The sequence below is a fragment of the Ctenocephalides felis genome, unplaced genomic scaffold (assembly GCF_003426905.1).
Source record: "Ctenocephalides felis isolate EL2017-DRISC unplaced genomic scaffold, ASM342690v1 CF-g0.4_SCAFFOLD_01170, whole genome shotgun sequence".
NCBI lineage: Eukaryota > Metazoa > Arthropoda > Insecta > Siphonaptera > Pulicidae > Ctenocephalides > Ctenocephalides felis.
Genome location: NW_020537324.1, coordinates 49,092,777 through 49,105,805, shown reverse-complemented (window position 1 = coordinate 49,105,805; position 13,029 = coordinate 49,092,777). Strand labels below are relative to the sequence as shown.

General features: G+C 32.4%; 1 protein-coding gene and 24 non-coding genes across 25 annotated transcripts in view; all 25 read right to left on the bottom strand.

The window, feature by feature from the left end:
- The window catches only part of LOC113368164 (chitinase-like protein Idgf4), a 93,983-nt gene extending 84,698 nt beyond the window's left edge, over nt 1–9,285 (bottom strand). Inside the window, exon 1 of the mRNA XM_026609733.1 lies at nt 9,119–9,285. Coding sequence (XP_026465518.1) covers nt 9,119–9,236 — 118 coding nt within the window. The 5' untranslated portion in view covers nt 9,237–9,285. The remainder of the gene's footprint in view (nt 1–9,118) is intronic.
- On the bottom strand, nt 59–130 carry Trnar-ucu. Its single transcript has one exon. It is a non-coding gene; the product is annotated as a tRNA-Arg (tRNA).
- Trnar-ucu lies at nt 203–275 on the bottom strand. Its single transcript has one exon. It is a non-coding gene; the product is annotated as a tRNA-Arg (tRNA).
- Nucleotides 347–418, bottom strand: Trnar-ucu. Its single transcript has one exon. It is a non-coding gene; the product is annotated as a tRNA-Arg (tRNA).
- Nucleotides 491–563, bottom strand: Trnar-ucu. Its single transcript has one exon. It is a non-coding gene; the product is annotated as a tRNA-Arg (tRNA).
- Nucleotides 635–707, bottom strand: Trnar-ucu. The gene has a single exon. It is a non-coding gene; the product is annotated as a tRNA-Arg (tRNA).
- On the bottom strand, nt 779–851 carry Trnar-ucu. Its single transcript has one exon. It is a non-coding gene; the product is annotated as a tRNA-Arg (tRNA).
- On the bottom strand, nt 923–995 carry Trnar-ucu. The gene has a single exon. It is a non-coding gene; the product is annotated as a tRNA-Arg (tRNA).
- Trnar-ucu lies at nt 1,068–1,140 on the bottom strand. The gene has a single exon. It is a non-coding gene; the product is annotated as a tRNA-Arg (tRNA).
- Trnar-ucu lies at nt 1,212–1,284 on the bottom strand. The gene has a single exon. It is a non-coding gene; the product is annotated as a tRNA-Arg (tRNA).
- Trnar-ucu lies at nt 1,357–1,429 on the bottom strand. Its single transcript has one exon. It is a non-coding gene; the product is annotated as a tRNA-Arg (tRNA).
- Nucleotides 1,501–1,573, bottom strand: Trnar-ucu. The gene has a single exon. It is a non-coding gene; the product is annotated as a tRNA-Arg (tRNA).
- On the bottom strand, nt 1,645–1,717 carry Trnar-ucu. The gene has a single exon. It is a non-coding gene; the product is annotated as a tRNA-Arg (tRNA).
- Nucleotides 1,790–1,862, bottom strand: Trnar-ucu. Its single transcript has one exon. It is a non-coding gene; the product is annotated as a tRNA-Arg (tRNA).
- Trnar-ucu lies at nt 1,934–2,006 on the bottom strand. The gene has a single exon. It is a non-coding gene; the product is annotated as a tRNA-Arg (tRNA).
- Trnar-ucu lies at nt 2,079–2,151 on the bottom strand. The gene has a single exon. It is a non-coding gene; the product is annotated as a tRNA-Arg (tRNA).
- Trnar-ucu lies at nt 2,223–2,295 on the bottom strand. The gene has a single exon. It is a non-coding gene; the product is annotated as a tRNA-Arg (tRNA).
- Nucleotides 2,367–2,438, bottom strand: Trnar-ucu. The gene has a single exon. It is a non-coding gene; the product is annotated as a tRNA-Arg (tRNA).
- Trnar-ucu lies at nt 2,510–2,582 on the bottom strand. The gene has a single exon. It is a non-coding gene; the product is annotated as a tRNA-Arg (tRNA).
- Nucleotides 2,655–2,727, bottom strand: Trnar-ucu. The gene has a single exon. It is a non-coding gene; the product is annotated as a tRNA-Arg (tRNA).
- On the bottom strand, nt 2,799–2,871 carry Trnar-ucu. Its single transcript has one exon. It is a non-coding gene; the product is annotated as a tRNA-Arg (tRNA).
- On the bottom strand, nt 2,943–3,015 carry Trnar-ucu. Its single transcript has one exon. It is a non-coding gene; the product is annotated as a tRNA-Arg (tRNA).
- Nucleotides 3,087–3,159, bottom strand: Trnar-ucu. The gene has a single exon. It is a non-coding gene; the product is annotated as a tRNA-Arg (tRNA).
- On the bottom strand, nt 3,232–3,304 carry Trnar-ucu. Its single transcript has one exon. It is a non-coding gene; the product is annotated as a tRNA-Arg (tRNA).
- On the bottom strand, nt 3,376–3,448 carry Trnar-ucu. The gene has a single exon. It is a non-coding gene; the product is annotated as a tRNA-Arg (tRNA).
- Nucleotides 9,286–13,029: the final 3,744 nt, after the last annotated feature.

Sequence of the window (13,029 nt, the reverse complement as noted above, 5' to 3'; positions counted from 1 at the left end):
CATCAAGAAAGAAACGACAATAAAAATGGCTTTCGACTAAAAATAGAAAGAATCAAACCATCCTTGTGGGGATCGAACCCACGACCTTTGGATTAGAAGTCCAACGCGCTATCCGCTGCGCCAAAGGGACTACGCTTGGCGATATATAAGAAAGAAACGACAATAAAAATGGCTTTCGACTAAAAATAGAAAGAATACAAACCATCCCTTGTGGGGATCGAACCCACGACCTTTGGATTAGAAGTCCAACGCGCTATCCGCTGCGCCAAAGGGACTACGCTTGGGAACATCAAGAAAGAAACGACAATAAAAATCGCTTTCGACTAAAAATAGAAAGAATACGAACCATCCTTGTGGGGATCGAACCCACGACCTTTGGATTAGAAGTCCAACGCGCTATCCGCTGCGCCAAAGGGACTACGCTTGGGCGATATCAAGAAAGAAACGACAATAAAAATGGCTTTCGACTAAAAATAGAAAGAATACAAACCATCCCTTGTGGGGATCGAACCCACGACCTTTGGATTAGAAGTCCAACGCGCTATCCGCTGCGCCAAAGGGACTACGCTTGGGAACATCAAGAATGAAACGACAATAATAATCGCTTTCGACTAAAAATAGAAAGAATACAAACCATCCCTTGTGGGGATCGAACCCACGACCTTTGGATTAGAAGTCCAACGCGCTATCCGCTGCGCCAAAGGGACTACGCTTGGGCGATATAAAGAAAGAAACGACAATAAAAATGGCTTTCGACTAAAAAAGAAAGAATACAAACCATCCCTTGTGGGTATCGAACCCACGACCTTTGGATTAGAAGTCCAACGCGCTATCCGCTGCGCCAAAGGGACTACGCTTGGGAACATCAAGAAAGAAACGACAATAAAAATCGCTTTCGACTAAAAATAGAAAGAATACAAACCATCCCTTGTGGGGATCGAACCCACGACCTTTGGATTAGAAGTCCAACGCGCTATCCGCTGCGCCAAAGGGACTACGCTTGGGCGATATAAAGAAAGAAACGACAATAAAAATGGCTTTCGACTAAAAATAGAAAGAATACAAACCATCCCTTGTGGGGATCGAACCCACGACCTTTGGATTAGAAGTCCAACGCGCTATCCGCTGCGCCAAAGGGACTACGCTTGGGAACATCAAGAAAGAAACGACAATAAAAATCGCTTTCGACTAAAAATAAAAAGAATACAAACCATCCCTTGTGGGGATCGAACCCACGACCTTTGGATTAGAAGTCCAACGCGCTATCCGCTGCGCCAAAGGGACTACGCTTGGGCGATATAAAGAAAGAAACGACAATAAAAATGGCTTTCGACTAAAAATAGAAAGAATACAAACCATCCCTTGTGGGGATCGAACCCACGACCTTTGGATTAGAAGTCCAACGCGCTATCCGCTGCGCCAAAGGGACTACGCTTGGGAACATCAAGAAAGAAACGACAATAAAAATCGCTTTCGACTAAAAATAAAAAGAATACAAACCATCCCTTGTGGGGATCGAACCCACGACCTTTGGATTAGAAGTCCAACGCGCTATCCGCTGCGCCAAAGGGACTACGCTTGGGAACATCTAGAAAGAAACGACAATAAAAATCGCTTTCGACTAAAAATAGAAAGAATACAAACCATTCCTTGTGGGGATCGAACCCACGACCTTTGGATTAGAAGTCCAACGCGCTATCCGCTGCGCCAAAGGGACTACGCTTGGGCGATATAAAGAAAGAAACGACAATAAAAATGGCTTTCGACTAAAAATAGAAAGAATACAAACCATCCCTTGTGGGGATCGAACCCACGACCTTTGGATTAGAAGTCCAACGCGCTATCCGCTGCGCCAAAGGGACTACGCTTGGGAACATCAAGAAAGAAACGACAATAAAAATCGCTTTCGACTAAAAATAGAAAGAATACGAACCATCCCTTGTGGGGATCGAACCCACGACCTTTGGATTAGAAGTCCAACGCGCTATCCGCTGCGCCAAAGGGACTACGCTTGGGCGATATAAAGAAAGAAACGACAATAAAAATGGCTTTCGACTAAAAATAGAAAGAATACAAACCATCCCTTGTGGGGATCGAACCCACGACCTTTGGATTAGAAGTCCAACGCGCTATCCGCTGCGCCAAAGGGACTACGCTTGGGAACATCAAGAATGAAACGACAATAATAATCGCTTTCGACTAAAAATAGAAAGAATACAAACCATCCCTTGTGGGGATCGAACCCACGACCTTTGGATTAGAAGTCCAACGCGCTATCCGCTGCGCCAAAGGGACTACGCTTGGGCGATATAAAGAAAGAAACGACAATAAAAATGGCTTTCGACTAAAAAAGAAAGAATACAAACCATCCCTTGTGGGATCGAACCCACGACCTTTGGATTAGAAGTCCAACGCGCTATCCGCTGCGCCAAAGGGACTACGCTTGGGAACATCAAGAAAGAAACGACAATAAAAATCGCTTTCGACTAAAAATAGAAAGAATACAAACCATCCCTTGTGGGGATCGAACCCACGACCTTTGGATTAGAAGTCCAACGCGCTATCCGCTGCGCCAAAGGGACTACGCTTGGGCGATATAAAGAAAGAAACGACAATAAAAATGGCTTTCGACTAAAAATAGAAAGAATACAAACCATCCCTTGTGGGGATCGAACCCACGACCTTTGGATTAGAAGTCCAACGCGCTATCCGCTGCGCCAAAGGGACTACGCTTGGGAACATCAAGAAAGAAACGACAATAAAAATCGCTTTCGACTAAAAATAAAAAGAATACAAACCATCCCTTGTGGGGATCGAACCCACGACCTTTGGATTAGAAGTCCAACGCGCTATCCGCTGCGCCAAAGGGACTACGCTTGGGAACATCTAGAAAGAAACGACAATAAAAATCGCTTTCGACTAAAAATAGAAAGAATACAAACCATCCCTTGTGGGGATCGAAGCCACAACCTTTGGATTAGAAGTCCAACGCGCTATCCGCTGCGCCAAAGGGACTACGCTTGGGCGCATCAAGAAAGAAACGACAACAAAAATGGCTTTCGACTAAAAATAGAAAGAATACAAACCATCCCTTGTGGGGATCGAACCCACGACCTTTGGATTAGAAGTCCAACGCGCTATCCGCTGCGCCAAAGAGACTATGCTTGGGCGATATAAAGAAAGAAACGACAATAAAAATGGCTTTCGACTAAAAATAGAAAGAATACAAAGCATCCCTTGTGGGGATCGAACCCACGACCTTTGGATTAGAAGTCCAACGCGCTATCCGCTGCGCCAAAGGGACTACGCTTGGGAACATCAAGAAAGAAACGGCAATAAAAATCGCTTTCGACTAAAAATAGAAAGAATACAAACCATCTCTTGTGGGGATCGAACCCACGACCTTTGGATTAGAAGTCCAACGCGCTATCCGCTGCGCCAAAGGGACTACGCTTGGGCGATATAAAGAAAGAAACGACAATAAAAATGGCTTTCGGCTAAATCTAGATTACAAACCATCCCTTGTGGGCACCGAATTCTCCAACTGCGCACAGGAACCGTGGCGGAGCTATATAAATAATTATATTTGAAAAATACAGAAAATACCCTCAAAATTTATATTACAATTATTATAACCATTGAAATATGCTAAGCAATTTCTATTGAGGTACGAATCATGACCATATAAACAATTTGAAAGTTTAGTTAAATATAGTTCAGAAACCCATTTAGGTTAATTATATATTCTGTGAATATGTTTTCAAAATTTGATATTTGTTATTTTAATTTTTCTCAGTTATTTAAACGAATGCTAAATTGTAAGGCAAATATACTTATGCATGATATCATGAAAACAGGTAAATATTTTGCGTAAACAGTATATATATTAATATACTTATTACAATAGTTTGGCGCAAAAGTACATTATTAGATTTTGGTATCATTTGTTGAGAGAAACATTGTGATTTTCCACATTCTAAGATAAATAAATAACTAATTAATACAGTTAATTATAATATCACATAAAAATCATTTATACAAGTTGAACAAAAGTTACAATTTTAACTTATAAAGTTAGTATATAAATTGTGATTAAAGCCTTTAATATACACGATATTTCAAAGTTTTACAAATAAGTCGGCAATTTAAAATCTAAGATTTGGTTTCTGAAAAATATAAATCATCATAAAGAAACGAAAATTTAATTAAAATATTCTTAAATTCTGTCGACCTATAATTTTAATCAATTTATTAATTTTATTCAAATATTTTTCCATCAATTTGACGTAAACTTAATTGCTATATGCAGCACTATACTTCAGCAAGTATTATACTTTGTTCTGATAAGAGGTATTAATTTTATTTAATAATGAGTCCGCCATATAACTTTTCTTTATTGGCAGCAATTTAGAATTTATTGCCACCCATTTGAAAGTTAAACAGCTGTTTCAATGAAATTATTTTCGATTACTTACAAGAAGGATTGCACTTTCAAATAGAAAAGATTTAGATTGAAAAAATATTCAGTAGTTTATATATAGCATTTTCAAAAAAAAAAGTTATCTGACGGACCCTATACATTGTTTAGTTAATTGTTTATCAGGAAATCTATTATGAAAAATGTTATGTGCAAATATCAAATTGTTTTCGTGCATTTAATATTTATTTAAATGAATAATTACTTTATTACACAAAGCAATTGAAGGAGTAATCAAAATCTCAGAAATATTTCGGTACAAATATATTTTAAAAATTTCCAATAGTTATCAACGAAATCACCAAATTGATAACCTTGGAGTTATATACCGAGCATGATGTCAGGATTTGTAATACTTCAATCAAAATTCATCAAGTGTTCTTCCTTCAGTGGATAATTCCTATAGATAATATTTACTACTCCATTGTTCTGCATTTGAATGATGAAGTAAGAATAAGTATTTATAATGGTTCAGTGTGAAAATTCTATATTTTGTAAAGTATTGTGTATAACAAAAGTTTACATTAACATTTATTACATTTCGCGATGATTTTAGCTCAAAGTGACATTCAAGTTTAATTACTTGCTAATAAATAAAATTTGCGCGATATCAGGCTAAACAAAGAACACGTCTATCAGAAAAATATTGCATTAATTGGCCTTCGGTCTGAGAATGCAATAATTTATTTGTTTATCATTGTTTGTAATACATAACAATTCTGAGAACTCAAAACCAAAATGGAAACAGCGTGCATTTAATTTGCACGAATGTTAAAAGTTTATCAATAAGTTACATGAACTTATCAAATTCCAGTTAAATAATTTTGTAGAAGTGGCAATTTTTCTGATAATTGGGATTTTTTTATGATTGTTGTGAAATGAAATATTTACAATTAATTCCGTCAATTTAACTTACTCATATATAACTGAAACGTTTATAGGATTCATTTTGACAACAAAATGTTTTCTGTAAAGCATAATCATAATTACTGCTATAAAGTGCCATCTATGTTATTAGAAAATAAGATTATATTTTATTCAAGAGTTAGGAGTGATACAAACTGTTAACATGGCTTTTTTAAGAAGGCAACCTAGCGGTTTTAAATTCTATAATACTGATAATTTTCATATTGATGAAGCAATGCCGGAATAATACTATTTTCACTTGGAAATATATTTTGATCTATATTCGCAAGTAGAAGCCGATGTCACTACTGCTTGACACCATGCTGACTGATGGGGTATCAAACCTAGTAAGTCAAATTTGGAAAGCAAGAACTCTAATAATTAACTTACGGGGAAGACCTAAATCTTAATTAATTAAAAAAATTGCCACTCATATACTGATTTGAAAAATCACGACCCAAAAAAACTGAAATTGAACCAATCTTGTCCTATTTAAATGAAGTTCTGTTTTCGCATTTATTGGGCGCCTGATGCATTATTCGACTTTGCTTTTCTGACAAAATATTCATGCATGCCAATGAAAAACATATCTACATTTTGAACAAAAACCTTATTTTTGAATACAATGAAACTACAACAAAATATTTAAATCAACGATTGAGTAAACATTCACCAAATTATGATGGTATGCTCCAATAACCTTTCAATCATTTAAGAGCCAATAGCCAATATAAAAACTGGTAATTAATAACGCGTATATGATATAAACATATTATGTTTATATCATATAAACGTAATATGTTTAACATATGAAACATAATATAATTTATACAGTAATTAAGTCTTCATAATATATGTAAATTCTGAAAGAAGTTACTTAAATAATATGTTTATTTTATTTCAACATAACGAACAAGTTTTGAAAACGACTCATGTGACATGATGAGAGTGGCCTCGTTTGTCTGGATCAATATTGACCGGTAAAAGTCCCTGATTTTTTATTGAGTTTGCGGCCATTGAAAGAATATAAATTAATCTCGTTAATGTGGCGGACATAGCTCAGAGGTAGCATGTCCGACTCACATGCCGAAGATCGTTGGTTCGATCCCTGGCGCTTCCAATTGTAAAAAAAAATATCAGAATGTATAGAATTTCAATTGTAAGATGTATGTTAAAAATGATTAGAATGTATAAGATATTAGAATGTATAAAAATTGAATTAGAATTGAAAATAAAAAAAATGAAATAGTAGAAAGAAGTAAGAAGATAAAATAAGGAAGAATGAAGTTAAGTTGAACTACGTAAAAGGAATAGGATTTATGTGAAGAAGATAAGTTGAAAGAAAGTATATAGTATAAGAAGAATAGAATATAGATTGAATATGATGTAAAATTAGTATAGAATGTAAATAAATGTTGTAGGTGGCTAAATGCTCAGAGTAAGCGAAGCCAAATAAAAATAAAAAAAAAAAAAAAAAAAAAAAAAAAAAAAAAAAAAATCTCGTTAATTCTATATTTTTTATTAAACCTACAATTGTGGTTATAATAATTTTTTTGGAATTGATTATAATAGCATCATAATATTGTGCGTTTTATGACAAAAATCGATCTTGACTTAATTGAATGGTCAAAAGATCCAATACTGTTCCTTGAATTTTAAATTGTTATAGAATATATTTTATCTGAGTGAGTACTGCGTTATCATTAGTAACATGAACTCTTGACTTTAGACATAACACGAATTAGATACAATTTCTTAATTACACAATCGTACTTATATCATATGATAATATTACATTGCTGAATATAATACATATAGTTGTTGTATACATTTGTTGTATAAACAAAAATGAATATCAAAATTTAGAATATGATTCGAATATAAAAAATCCTTGTACACTGACAAATTCTGTGAAAATGAATTTAATCGCTAATATTTTCCGACAATTGTTACTGAATTACGAGTATAACTTGTAGAAATGTTTGATAAAAAATATTAAATTAAATATTAAATAGAAAACACATTGTTCAAGTTATTCGAGTATGTGATTGTATTCCAAAGTGAAGTAATTAAGTTGAATGATATTACACATTTCGTATTAAAAATTAAGTAAATGAAAAAAATTGCAAATGTTTATCTGATGTTTTGATATATACTATTCAAGTACACGAGTATTTTAAAAAATGTCTAGACATCTACTGGGCTGCCTTTTAAGCCATTTGTTAAAATAAAAATTATTAATCAATTACTAAATATCTTTATAATAGACAGATTGAAATTCAAACTTAATTTAAGCTCTGTTTATTTTACTAATAATAGTTTATTTATTAATATAGATTTATTTTATTAACATAGATTATCTACAGGGGAATCTTTTCAGTGGAGGAGACCTCTAAATGACATATTTAATGGATCACATAGGCTTATAGAAATTTGTATATCTGATTGTTTATAATAAATAAAAAAAATTAAAAAAGAACTGTATCTAGTAAAATAACCAGATGAAGAATTTTTGATAACAACTTATGAATATTAGACTATACTCGTTTTTATTTGTCCATTTAGCAAAGATATGCGAAAAAGTAGACAATCCGATCTTAATTGTATGAAATAATAAGAAAATATGGAGCTTTGCCTATAATATTAATAGCTTTTAGCAATTGTACTGATGTATTAACAACATATGCCTATTCTGGATTACAGATCTTAAGGCAAAGTTACACTTATGGTGTTCAAACTATTATTATAAGTGTAATAGCAATTTTCGGTAACATTATGTAACATTAATCAATTCAAAATAATCGGTACTGAGGCGTTGAACTCAAAATAAAATAGGCGGAAGTCAAACCAATATTATTTTGATATTTGTGCCATTTGGAGGTTAGATTTTGGCCGTTGTTAGTATCGATAATGTAAATAAACGGTCGTGAAAGTAAATAGCGTTTTGACCATTTCTGAACTACCAACACATTGAGAGTCAACATCAAGTAAGATGATTTGTGAAAATGAAATAGAAGCAGTTAGAATATAAAAATTCCAACATACTCGTATTTGAAATATAATATATTTTTATGAGGCACTAATAACAGCACATAGCTATGTTAATCAAAAATAGACTCAATAGACTATATTATAGCTTGTCGATAGCTCTAAATAAAATAAAAGACTAGTTAAAAATTGGTGAAACTTTCCGAATTGGAATTGTTAAATTTAACACTTTTGTTCTTTATCTCTGAAACGGCCGAGTCTGCTTTTACTCCCCATCAATACAAATCCAATGATTTTTGAATAATTCAAATCGGCTAATCCGTGCTCTCAAAATCATGAAAGATAATCAAAAATACCCCTCACCCACACACATACATCTATTTTTCCTTAAGTATTCCAAAATGTTTAGAAAACTTTGAAACGTTAAGTTATGCAAAAAAAATTCATTTTCGATTTTGTTGCAATGACTATATAATTTACCCTACGGAAAGGTAATAAGAAAATCGGTTGATAAAACAATAAATTGTACTACGGACAGGTCGTACAATGAAAAAAATTGTTTTGGAATCAAATCATCATAATAGGTTAGGAAGAGTCAAATTAAATACACTATAAGGCTTTTTAGTACAAAAAATTAGAAAAGATTTTTTCAACTTTCATTATACATTATTTATGCATACAGTATATAAATAGGTCAAATGTAAAATACCTATTTCGAAACAAAACAAAATATATTTTTTTCAATACCTTCTCTAGCAAAACTCCTGGCATCGTAATAGCAGAATACTTTATTTGGAGTATCGGCTGCAGCAAGTTGCACTGCAGCGAAGCAGGCCGTCGCCAGCAGCAGGCTCTTTCCTAACATCTTGCAAATAACTATATCACGTCTGCAATTGATCGATGTTCACTACTTAAAGTTTATCAATACACTGATTCTTGACGTCGGTAACTTGCAGACTTCATTTATGAAGAGATGTGTTTACAATTTTGTTGAGCAGGGGTGGCGAACATTTATAGCCAATTAATTGTTTGAAATAATTAGTAATCTATAACATGACAATAGCAAAAAGGGTATTACCATTATTATCATATCAATTTTTCAAAATCTTTACAAACGACATTACCTGTTTGTATATTTTCTATCTCAGTGTTTTGAAATAGTTATACAGACTTTAAATTCAGCAGCAAGTTTTTTTTTGTATATTTTCTATTATATATTTTGATTATAGATTATATTTTGCTATTAATTAAATAAGACAATATTTATTACAAGTCGAATTATACCCTCAATGCAACAAGTAGATTCATAACATAATCACAAAATTTAGTCATTTGTTTTATAAACGTAACCAAATATAGTTAAATTTAACTATGAATGCTAATTACTATAAGAACTAGTGGGGTGTATGGCATCGTGGCTTAAGGCAAAATGCCGGAACTTCCCGTACCGTAACGAAATGTTCGAGGAATACTGAATGTTTTCAAATAGATTATTATAAATATTGTAACATTGTCTAAGTTTTTATAAGAATTATATAAACTGAATTGCAAAGTTGAAATTTGTTGAAAGTATATTAGAACTTTAATCAGAATTAAAAATAAAATATGATTTATTATCAATATACAAAAAAAAATTGAAAAAAAAAATTGAATAAAAAAGTTGAAACATTTTTTTTTCCAAAATCAATTATTTTATTAAGACAAGCAGAAAGTTCTTTGAATCATTTAAATCGGACGCTTAGTTCTCTCAAACACTGCCATTTTTTGCACCTTTAGCTCCGTATCTTCGCAATGGCTGGGCCTGCTTTTGCCAAAAACTAATAAACACTTCTCCCAATCATAACTAATTGAATGCTTTTAAATCGGATGCTCCGTTCTCTCATAAACTCGATGTTTAATTTCGGCACTCTTTGCTCTTTATCTCCGTATCAATAGGAATCGAATGTTTTTTGAACCATTCAAATCGGTTCTTAAAGCTTAAAGCGAGTACAATATATTACGTTTATTTTAATGAGCCTACTACTGTTTCTGAATTCAGGATTTTTTTTACATGTATCGCCCTGATGTATAATTTTAGTACTAATTTCAATTTAATTACTCATTATTTGTAATTTATGCATAAAACAAAATCTAAACGTTTAAAGCTTATTAATATTTAAAGTATATAGAAATTTATTACTTATATCAAATTTGAACCAAATAGGCAATCCAACAATAATTATTTATGAATATACTATAAACAATTAACGTAAGATTCAGTCTTTTATTTTGGTCTGCATCGTATGCATTTTTAGAAATTATTTATATTATTTGAATATAATAAAAATACTATATTTTGAATATAGTATTTAATTATATTGCATTTGATACTAGGAAAACAAATTGTCCTAACATCATTTTTTATAGTTCTAGTATGTTATTAAGTTATTTAAGTTAACTTATTAAGTTATAGTAATCGCAAAAAAATCGAAAATGAAAATTTTTATATATTTTACGTTTCAAAACCTTCTGAACATTTTGGCATACCTTAGAAAAAATGAATGTATATGTGTGTATGTGTGTGTGTGCGTGTATGTTTGTGTGCGGATACAAATTTTCGTCGATAATTTCGGGAACACCGATCAACCGATTTGGATAATTCAAAAAGCATTCGATTCGTATTGATAAGGAGACCTGCTGATTAGTTTTTGGCGAAGGCAGGTCTAGCCGTTCCGAAGATACGGGGCAAAAAGTGCCAAAAATGGTAACTCAGTTTTTAGGAGAACGGAGCGTCCAATTTTAATAATTCAAAAAACATTTTACTTTTAATGACAAGATGAAAAATTGATCAAATTTTCATGAGGGCAGGTCTAGCGGTTTCGGAGATCTAATGTAAAAAGTGAAAAAAATGCACATCAAATTATCAGATATTTTATAGGGATTTTAACAATAAGTATAATTTTTGTTTACATTGCTATGGGTTCCGTACCAATGTTTATCCGTTAGACGGCGACGCGGTGCTTACGCGCTTTGACATTTCTAAGCAGTACGATTGCTTTGAAAAAAAGTTCAGAATTTCTAAATAATGTCAAAATAAAGAAAAAAAAGTAATTTTTTGTCAAATTTATAGTTTCTCAAAAAACTAATTTTTTTAAGTAATTTTTTTTAAAAAATGTTAATCGTTCTTAAAAAAATATAATTTTTGGTACGGGAGGTTCCAGCAATTTGCCTTAAGGCACAATGCCATGCGCCCCACTAGTTTTTTTATATATAAGTTGACAAAAGTCCCAGGATTGTATATAACATTTGATGAACTCAATTTAAAAAGATTTTTGATTTAAGATCCTCAGCAGAAAACAACTTTTCGATAATTTCGATACTAGAATTAAATGCATATAATTGCTCCAGTTTACGTTCAGAAATTAAAGAAAATCAAATAAAATTCATTCATTCATTCATTCAAACTATTAGGATACGAGTTTATCTAATTATTTATTATATGTATAAGATTAATTTGATTTTTAAGGGATATACAAATTGAAATATAAGACATAATATATTTATATACATTGTTCTATATAGAACAATATCAATAATTGGATAATATAATGGCAAAATTAAATGTTTTTTTATTTCCGCATTGCTTGAAATGAGTAATTAATATATAATTGCAATATTTAATTTTTGCAAAATATAAAACATTAATAAAATTACTTACACAATAAATAACGGTCAATAACTTCTAAATTGTAAATATTGTAAAATATCAGTTTTTTTGCTGATTTTGTAGAAAACAGTATCATCGCCCTGGTCTTTGTGCGTTAGTCCAATGAACGCACACACGCGTCAGGTTCATGTTATTATGTAATATTCGACACATAAATTAATAAAGTATTTCTTCGAACCCGCCTTAATATAATTTATTTACTCGGCGTTTCTTCCACTGATTTGTAAACATCAAACAATCAGAAAAAAAATAGTGTAAATAATAATGGTTGTCCAGTCATTAAAATATGGGCAATCTATTATATTTAAATAATAGATTTTTCTTTCTATTTTGTTGTTTTTTATTTTAACAGCAATCTTCGTGTTATATAATCTATTTTTAGTTTTAAATTACCACAGTACTTGAGAAGGCAACCCAGCGGTCAAACACTCATTTTTATATGTAGACTATTAGATATGAGATTATATTTCAAATCCACTACCTCGAGAAATTTCTATTATATTGCTCGATATCAAAGCTAGCCGGGGCTGGCTGGTTTGTGCTGGTCTTCAAACTAGTTGGTGCTAGTCCACGATTTTAGCAATTATATCACGACGGGCTATTGTATAGTATATTAATGGGTAGTACTGCCCTAAGGCAGGTCTGTGAGCTGAGTTAAACTTCAACTCGGTTCAGGGAAGAAGTAGTGTGAGAGTTTTTTCCATTTCCATTTCACACTGCAGTGCCCGAGATGGGCTTATTTTCAATTGGAAACATATTTTTCATCTATATTTTCAATTGAAAATGAACATCGCGCTGCCAGATGTCAGATTGCCAGAGCGGGGGCTCGAACGCTCGACCCCATCCATATGTGTCCGCGCATTAACGATCTTCGCTACGATAAATCTATGTATTGCAAATTAGTGGAAAGTATTATTCAAATTCTCTGCAGCAATTTGATTTTGCAGTTACA